Source organism: Triticum dicoccoides, chromosome 5B (assembly GCF_002162155.2).
Source record: "Triticum dicoccoides isolate Atlit2015 ecotype Zavitan chromosome 5B, WEW_v2.0, whole genome shotgun sequence".
Lineage (NCBI taxonomy): Eukaryota > Viridiplantae > Streptophyta > Magnoliopsida > Poales > Poaceae > Triticum > Triticum dicoccoides.
This window is the reverse complement of record NC_041389.1, coordinates 242,820,233-242,828,063: the sequence shown is the minus strand read 5'-3', so window position 1 is coordinate 242,828,063 and position 7,831 is coordinate 242,820,233. Positions and strand designations below refer to the sequence as shown.

The following is a 7,831-nucleotide window of genomic DNA, read 5'->3' as shown; positions in this document are numbered from 1 at the left end:
CCATCAGATTACATGCATCTGCCTATTAAAAATGAGATTTGCAATAAGTACGGTCTATTTTCAGTAACAACTCATGTAAATTATGCAAGATCTATTCCCAAGAAAAAACATGTGCTAGTTCTATCCGTATGCCACATAATTTCTTTTAAATTGTATTTTTGAAACAGATATTTTTAGAAACACATGCATATTTTTATGAATTTATAAAGATTTTTAAGCACATGAATATTTTTTAAATTTATGATCATCTTTTCAAATGCATGAACATCTTTTTCAATGAATGAACATTTTTGCCAAATGCACGAACATCTTTTTTAGTTCATGATCATCTTTTTGCCAAATGCACCTCAACAGGACGGCTCCCGACTTTCGTCGTGTTGGCGTTGGCCACGTTGCAGGTAATGAGCGGGTGCACCACGGCGTCTTGCTGCTTCCTGCCTCCCGCTACTACAACGGGAGCGGGCAGAAGGATTTTTATTTTATTTTAGGAAAACAGCATGACTCTGTTTTGTATTTTTATTGATTTTCCAAAAATATGTACAGAAGTTTCTGTACAAAAAACACAAAAGAAGAACTAAGGAAAAAGCTATACATGGAAATGAATAAGCTAACAAAGGCTAGCAGGGCAGAGGGATTGGCCGCATCAATGGTGACAGTTAGAGATTTGGCTAGGGTTGGGGAACTGGAGAATATGATGGTGCGGGTTAATGTTTTAGGATTTACAAAGACAGGGGACATTTTTATGTAAATCTATTACAACTCAGGGGATTTTCTGAAAATTGCCGAAGTGGGGGCTGTGTACAGGACGACATTGCGTGCCGCGTGCCGCCACGGGAGATTAGTAGTACAAAAATGAACCCGCATCAAGCACCGGACAAGTGTCACTGCAAAGTTCAAGAGAACTGAACTGTATCCACTCATTACTTTATCCACCCCAATACATGCTACATTGATTTAGTTTTAGAACACATTTCATACATCCTTTAATCAGCAGCCAGCTTTCGAAGATCCATCTTGACAAATGAACAGACAGTTACTCCCTGCTCTCGAACTGGGCAGAAAATGACGTCCTGGATCCATACAGTATAAACCAACAACTCCATGCAGCTAACCTTGTATCACTCTGGATGTGAAACAAAAAAGCTCCAAGAGCTAAATAAAACTCAAGAGTAGCAACCAGATACAAGTAAGGTATTATTTCCCATAAAAAGAGTGCTGTACACAACCTCCAAATATCTGCTATTGTGATTTTTTTCAGTGCTCAGTCACTCGCACTCGCCATACCAATCAGCTTCAGCATGTTCCGATCCTCCTTGAATCTCTCAAGGACCGTCCCCTTGACAAGCTCCGGCTTTTCATCATTTGATCCCTTCACTTGTATCCCCCAACATTCAATAACTTCTGGTCTGAACCTGCTCGTGTTGGAAAGGGGAGGATTGGTGAATGTGCTGGAGGTAAATGAGTGCCCTTGATCGAAACCCGCAGAGAGGAAGAGGCCAAAGTGATGTGGCTTGCCTCCAAAGCCGATGCCATTTGGAATGTTCTCAGAGGTGAAGTTTACAGCACACTGTCAAAATAAGCTAATTGTGTAAAATCGCTCCTACACCACTTCACCCGGATGATGAATGACAATACATCCAGTAAATAAAGAAAGACAAGATAGGCCTACCCATTGCAAACTTTTGTTTGCTCCTGTAGGGCGAAATATGGACGCTTCGGGATATAACTTGAAAAGGAATGTCTTCATGTCACCATAAAAATCACTGTGCCTTTCCCATGGTTGTGATGCATATGCACCATAAATGGAACCTTCTGCATCTTTAATAACCAAAACAGTCTGTACATCTCCATTCCTATAAAATAACATGCCAAGAATTATGTACACAGTGAAAAAACTACACATAAAAGTCGCCATCATGGAATAAGCCGTCAAGCTTGTTCACAGAATCAATATAGAGAACATCAGTGCAAGATAAGTATATTTTATGTTTTTATTTATTTTCTGCCCTTTGTTGTAACACACTGCTCATTTCTGCCCCTAAGTCGAAAAATTCTCTTTTGCCCTTCTAGCCTAGGAATCGAGCCTTGAACATGACCAGAACATCAAAATATTCAACAGTACTCACGTCACATTGCCTAAGAAAGTGTTGAAGCTTTGTCCATGAAGAGAACTGTGATATAGAAGCTTCCACTCTTGCACATCATGTTGAGAGAAGCCACCTCCTATATGCCAAGCATACTCTTTATTTAAGAGTAGCAACTCGGAGGAGATGTTTTCTGGATAATGAAGTAGAGGTATCTGGAAGCCGGCTCTGCCTACAAAATAGAACAACTTAACAGAAGCATAAAAAAATATATAACATAAACATCTAGGTTAGAATTGGCTTTCGTATTTCTACAATCAGATTTGAGAACAGAGGACATGTGGTAACAAATTAAATACTAAAAACATGCTAGAGTAAAATAGCTTGCAAAAACGTCTTATATTGTGAGACGGAGGGAGTAGGTAAGAAGAAAATGACACACAAATGTGTGGACGTGTGGTAGATTACTAATATGGGGTGGGATAAGGATGATGTTTCTAGGCTCGCTTGGAATAAATGACCACGAATACACAGAGATATGGTCTCACAAATTTCAAAAAGAGAGAGGCACTCTTGTACAGGCTGACAGATCAATCTTTAAGTAAAGCCATAGACGCTTCCGATACCAAGGTCATCTGCAGCCATTGACCACCTTATTCCAGCAGAGTAGCCAACACCATGTGCCTTGTTGGCAACACTCACAGACCCGAGCAAGAAAAAGTTAGCAACTGCAGAGTACAAGGCCTCTGTCTGATATGCTGGTGCCCATGTTAACAATGTGTTGCAGTCTGCTTTCTGGTTCACTCAGTTGCACACTTTTGCCATCCCATTCAAACGGACATGTAGAATCACCTACGTATAGCACGTTTACTTAATTGGATCATAGATTGCTGAAGTGATTCCTTTAAATTGTGTCATTAAAGACATATTGACATACTTTGCCTCTTGGCAACAGCATCATGTCTTCAATCTTCGCCAACAGAAGTTTCAGATTCAGACTTACCCTAAAATAAGAAGCAGTGGCAATATAATTCTAGTGTACGTCCGCTCAAGTATGATCAGCACCAAAGTGTATTTGAGAAAGATAGAGAGCCAAGATTTGTTGCTAGAAGTCTAGAACTGTTAGAGTACGTAATGGGCCTAATGGGCCCATTAGTCTTAGGGTTAATTAGAGATGAGGGTCGCTTGCTTAGGGGTCAACTAAGCCTTGCTTGGGAGTCAAGTAAACCTCTATATAAAGAGAGGAGATGTATCAATCTAATCAAGCAAGAATTAAGAAGGAAATCCCTCCCCTCTTGCCCGGACGGGGGCCTCCCTCTCGCGCCCTCCTTCTAGCAGCGCCATAACAATTTGGTATCAGGTAGCTCAGTTCCAATCATGTCTTCGCCGCCGCCCACCCCGTCGCTTCCGCTGCCGACCGTCACCACCGCGCCGCTGCCCTCCCCGTCCGCGCCGCTGGTCGCATCCTCCGGCGCCGCCACCTCCCAGATGCCGGCGCCCTCCACCGCACCACCGGCCGCCGGCTACACCCCGGAGGAGATCACCAGGGTCCTCAGCGACCTCGTCACAGCCGTCCAGGGGATCCGGCTGTACCTGGCCAGCCCCTATGGGCCGCCGCCGACCGCTGCCACCGGGCCGCCGGCCCTGCCGTGGTACTCGCCGCATCCAGGGGCCTCCGCGGCGTTCGCTGGGACGCTGCAGCCCCAGCTGCAGCTGCCGCCACCGCCCCACAGTGGCCGGCTCCGGCTCCCGCCGCGCCTCTAGCGCCCATCGCCGCCCCCGCGCCGTTGTGGCTGCCGTGGCAGCCGCCGCACCAGGCGACCTTCGCCGCGCTCGCCGGGCCGCTGCAGCTGCCATCCATCGCCACCACCGCCCAGCCCTGGCTGTAGTGGCAGCCGCCGCTCCGCCGCAGCAGCCGCTGCCGCTGCCCGGTGCGCCACCGCTGCAGCTGCAGCAGCCACCGCCGGTCAGCTCCGGTCCCGCATCGACCGCACCGGCAAGAGTCCCGCTTCACCAAGTCCAGTCCCCCCCCCCCCATCGCCGTCACCGTTTCCGTCTTGGATCGCTACCCGCCACATGTCGGCGGCGGTGAGGCTGTAGGCTGCCTCCTAGCGCGTCAGCGTGTGCGGGAGATGCGTGGTCTGCAGTTGCCGCTCCTCCAAGTTGCCCTTCGCTGCACAAAGGACCTCGATCTCATCCGCTGCATCAGGGATCTTGGGCATGCAGTTTCCCCCATGGGCGGCGGGCATGCCATTTTCCCCGCGGGCAGCGACCTCAAAGTCTTCGACATCGGCGGTTGGGGGGGCGCACCCCTCCTCGTCATTCTCCATCGCAAGCCCTCCACTCTTCCCTGTGCGGTGCAAACCAACAGCCGTCCGACAGGGAGAAGGCATGGTGTCACCGACAGCAGCGCACCGCGTAGCACCACTGCATTCCGCCATCGGCCGCCGCGAGGGCGCCTCTGCTGGTCAATCTTACGACCACTTCAAGGTGGTCATACACATGCACTCCTTTTGTCCAGGTGGTGTCCATGGGATCCAGGTGGCTGTACACGTGCACATCCGACGTGCGGATGGTGTCCACTTTTTGTTAAGGGGTCCAAAATAAAGCGTCCCAGTCCATTTCAAGTTGAGAATAATAAAACAAGCCGAGATGTAAAAGGCTTGTTTTTAGGTGTTAGGTTTGTGTTGCGTCGAGTCATGGTTATAAGTTGGTTAGGCTGCAGCTCGAGGACAAACTGCATGTCCAGGTGGGGTGTAGTGTTAGAGTACGTAATGGGCCTAATGGGCCCATTAGTCTTAGGGTTAATTAGAGATAAGGGTCACTTGCTTAGGGGTCAAGTAAGCCTTGCTTGGGAGTCAAGTAAACCTCTCTATATAAAGAGAGGAGATGTATCAATCTAATCAAGCAAGAATTAAGAAGGAAATCCCTTCCCTCTTGCCCGGCCGGGGGCCTCGCGCCCTCCTTCTAGCAGCGCCATAACAAGTGTTAGAGTACGTAATGGGCCTAATGGGCCCATTAGTCTTAGGGTTAATTAGAGATAAGGGTCGGTTGCTTAGGGGTCAAGTAAGCCTTGCTTGGGAGTCAAGTAAACCTCTCTATATAAAGAGAGGAGATGTATCAATCTAATCAAGCAAGAATTAAGAAGGAAATCCATTCCCTCTTGCTTGGCCGTGGGCAAAAAAGCCCCCGGCCGGCCCTCTCGCGCCCTCCTTCTAGCAGCGCCATAACAAGAACTGACAACAGTAATACCTCAAGATTGTTTATTTTTTATGGTCTTAAAACTCTGGTGAATGGTGATTTCACTATTTCAGACTAGTAGTACCTCAACAGCAGTAAATAATTGTCAACTACGTGTCTTGCTTTTTTCACATACATAAGAGATACTCCCTCTAAACACTCTTATATTTCTTTACGGAGGGAGTACTTTGGTGCTCCAGAGCAGTGCGAGTGCAAAACAGCACAAACTTCACTTGCCTGTTGAGTGGGTCAGTAAAAGGCGAATTAGAGAGCCAGGAGGAACAGTTCGAAGAAAACGCCAGTTATACTGTTCATATGTATATGAACTCAAGCAAGATCATATTTAACTATTAAAGGCATAATTATTCTAATGCAATGAATAGGAGCACACTTCTGTCATGATGCAGCTACAAGGAATAACATCTTTTTTGGGAAAATCTGCAGAATGGCAACACATACCTGAGTCAGGGGGCATCAACAAACTTCCAAGGAATTTCCTCAGTTTTGGCATGACAATACACCAGTTTCTAAAGTCTGATAATGACATAGACTTCTCAGAGACCCCTTCAGCATCCTTCGAAAATACCGCAGAGTTGAGAAATGCTTCAAATGTACTCTTGTTAGAACCTTCCTTGGCTTCATTATTATCTGCAAATATGGTTTCATGAATGGACGCAAATACAGCTTCCAGATCAGACCTGACAATGCATGAAAGAGAAAGCGTAGGAGTAAGTGGTTTGTCAAGTAAAACCTAGTCCTGAATACAAATATCCAATGACAGATACTCTCACACGCAAAAAGAAAAAAGAAAAAAAATAAGGACAGATACTCTGAAAAACCTACAGCCCTGAATACAAATATCTAGGGACATATACTCTGAAAAAATATTTGGAAGTGGCAGCTTTCGTTACAAACATAAACAAAATCATCATCTAAGGAGTTAAATATTGGCAACTGACATACCAACATATCAGAAGAAGACTCAATTCTACCAGCACATTCAAGAAATACCTTGTTAAGATACTATCTCCCATCACATCGCACAGTTGAAAAATGAACTCATCGGCTTCATCTTTAGTTCCCCTTTCATATGTTGCCTACATGTTACAAAGATACGGATATTAAACAACAGAACATAAAGGAAAAAAACCTAACAAGACATATGGCATTCCCTAGCATTGGAAGGAAAACTTTGTGTTGAATACAAATAAAATATATGAAGTTCATTACTAAAGGATGAATTAGCAGAGCAACTGAAGAACAATAAAACTGTTATCAGAAGTTTTTTCTTTCTGAAAACTTAAGGTTTATGCGATTAAAGTAGTGTGCACATGTATCCAACCAAGCTAATCATGCAATAAAAAGTACCAATAGCAATCAGTTTCAATAAAACACCAACAACAACGACAAGATAGCAACTTAAAATCAGTCAAAAATCTAGTAGAAGATCCAGTATTATACTATATAATATAGAAAGTAGAAATACATTTCTCCCTTTTCTTTTAACTTGTATTGCATTGCAAATGCAGCACTAATACCACCAAATTTGTCCAGTTAACCAGGAATCCCAAAAGGGAACGAGCTAACTGAATCAAGCGGTAGGACAAGGGTACTAACTTTGGTGATAATCAAACCCTCGAAGGTGACTCCATCTTCCACGCTGCTCTCCTTCGCCACCAACTGGAATAGCCTATCGCCGAGCGCCCCACGTACCCCGAAATAATCCTGCGTAAGATGGATCACTTCCCATCAGAAAACGGATTCCGGATCCACCCGAATCCAATCCCCGTTGCAAACTTTTGCGCCTGCGAGCTCACAAGGAAAACGGGGCGGGATATGGCGCGCCCCTGGGTCCCCGACTGCGCGGCGAGCGAGGAGAAGTGCGCGCGCAGTTCGTCCAGCGCCTGCTTCGAGAAGGCCCTACGGAAAGTGGAGACGGAGCGATGAGATCACCGCATGATGCTCGCGAATTGCTGCTGGGGTGAAGCAGCAGCTGCCGTGGCGGTCCCAGCGCTTCGAAGCTGTGGTACCTGGAGGCCATGACGAAGCTGGCAGAGGAGGCGGACGAGGGAGAGGCCTGTGAGTTACCCATCGTCGCCGCCGGTGGGGCCGGTGCACGGTGCGGTGGCGCCGGGAAAGTCGGTGGCGAGCAGCGAACACCACAACCAGCTGCCAATTTTCCTTTTCCTTTGGAACGACAACTGCACGACCCATCGCGCCACCAAGGGACGCTTTGTGTGCATTTTTTTTTTTGGCGAATTTGAGGATTTGCCACACCTTATTTTGCAGTTTGAGGATTTGCCCCTATTTTGGCTGTAACCCAGGATTTGCCACATCTTTGCTGAAAGATTGAGGATTTGCCCCTAATGTACTGTTTGGATCATTTGGCACATTATAGTACAATTTTTGTGACCAAAATACCCCCAACCCAATCTGTTTTAGTTATCCTCAATCGAGCATGAGCTCGTTGTTCCCGTACTCTGTTCGTCCTGGCGGCTGGCCACCAC

The 7,831-nt window shown here is 46.4% G+C and overlaps 1 protein-coding gene across 1 annotated transcript; it reads right to left on the bottom strand.

The window, feature by feature from the left end:
- Positions 1-892: 892 nt before the first annotated feature.
- LOC119308219 (MTOR-associated protein MEAK7-like) lies at positions 893-7,530 on the bottom strand. Its single transcript, XM_037584339.1, has 8 exons — positions 7,355-7,530; positions 7,142-7,244; positions 6,942-7,049; positions 6,336-6,421; positions 5,784-6,022; positions 2,127-2,316; positions 1,670-1,853; positions 893-1,567 (listed from the first exon to the last, which is right to left on the bottom strand). The coding sequence occupies exons 1-8, from the start codon at positions 7,414-7,416 to the stop codon at positions 1,262-1,264; spliced, it is 1,278 nt and encodes a 425-aa protein (XP_037440236.1). The 5' UTR covers positions 7,417-7,530; the 3' UTR covers positions 893-1,261.
- Positions 7,531-7,831: the final 301 nt, after the last annotated feature.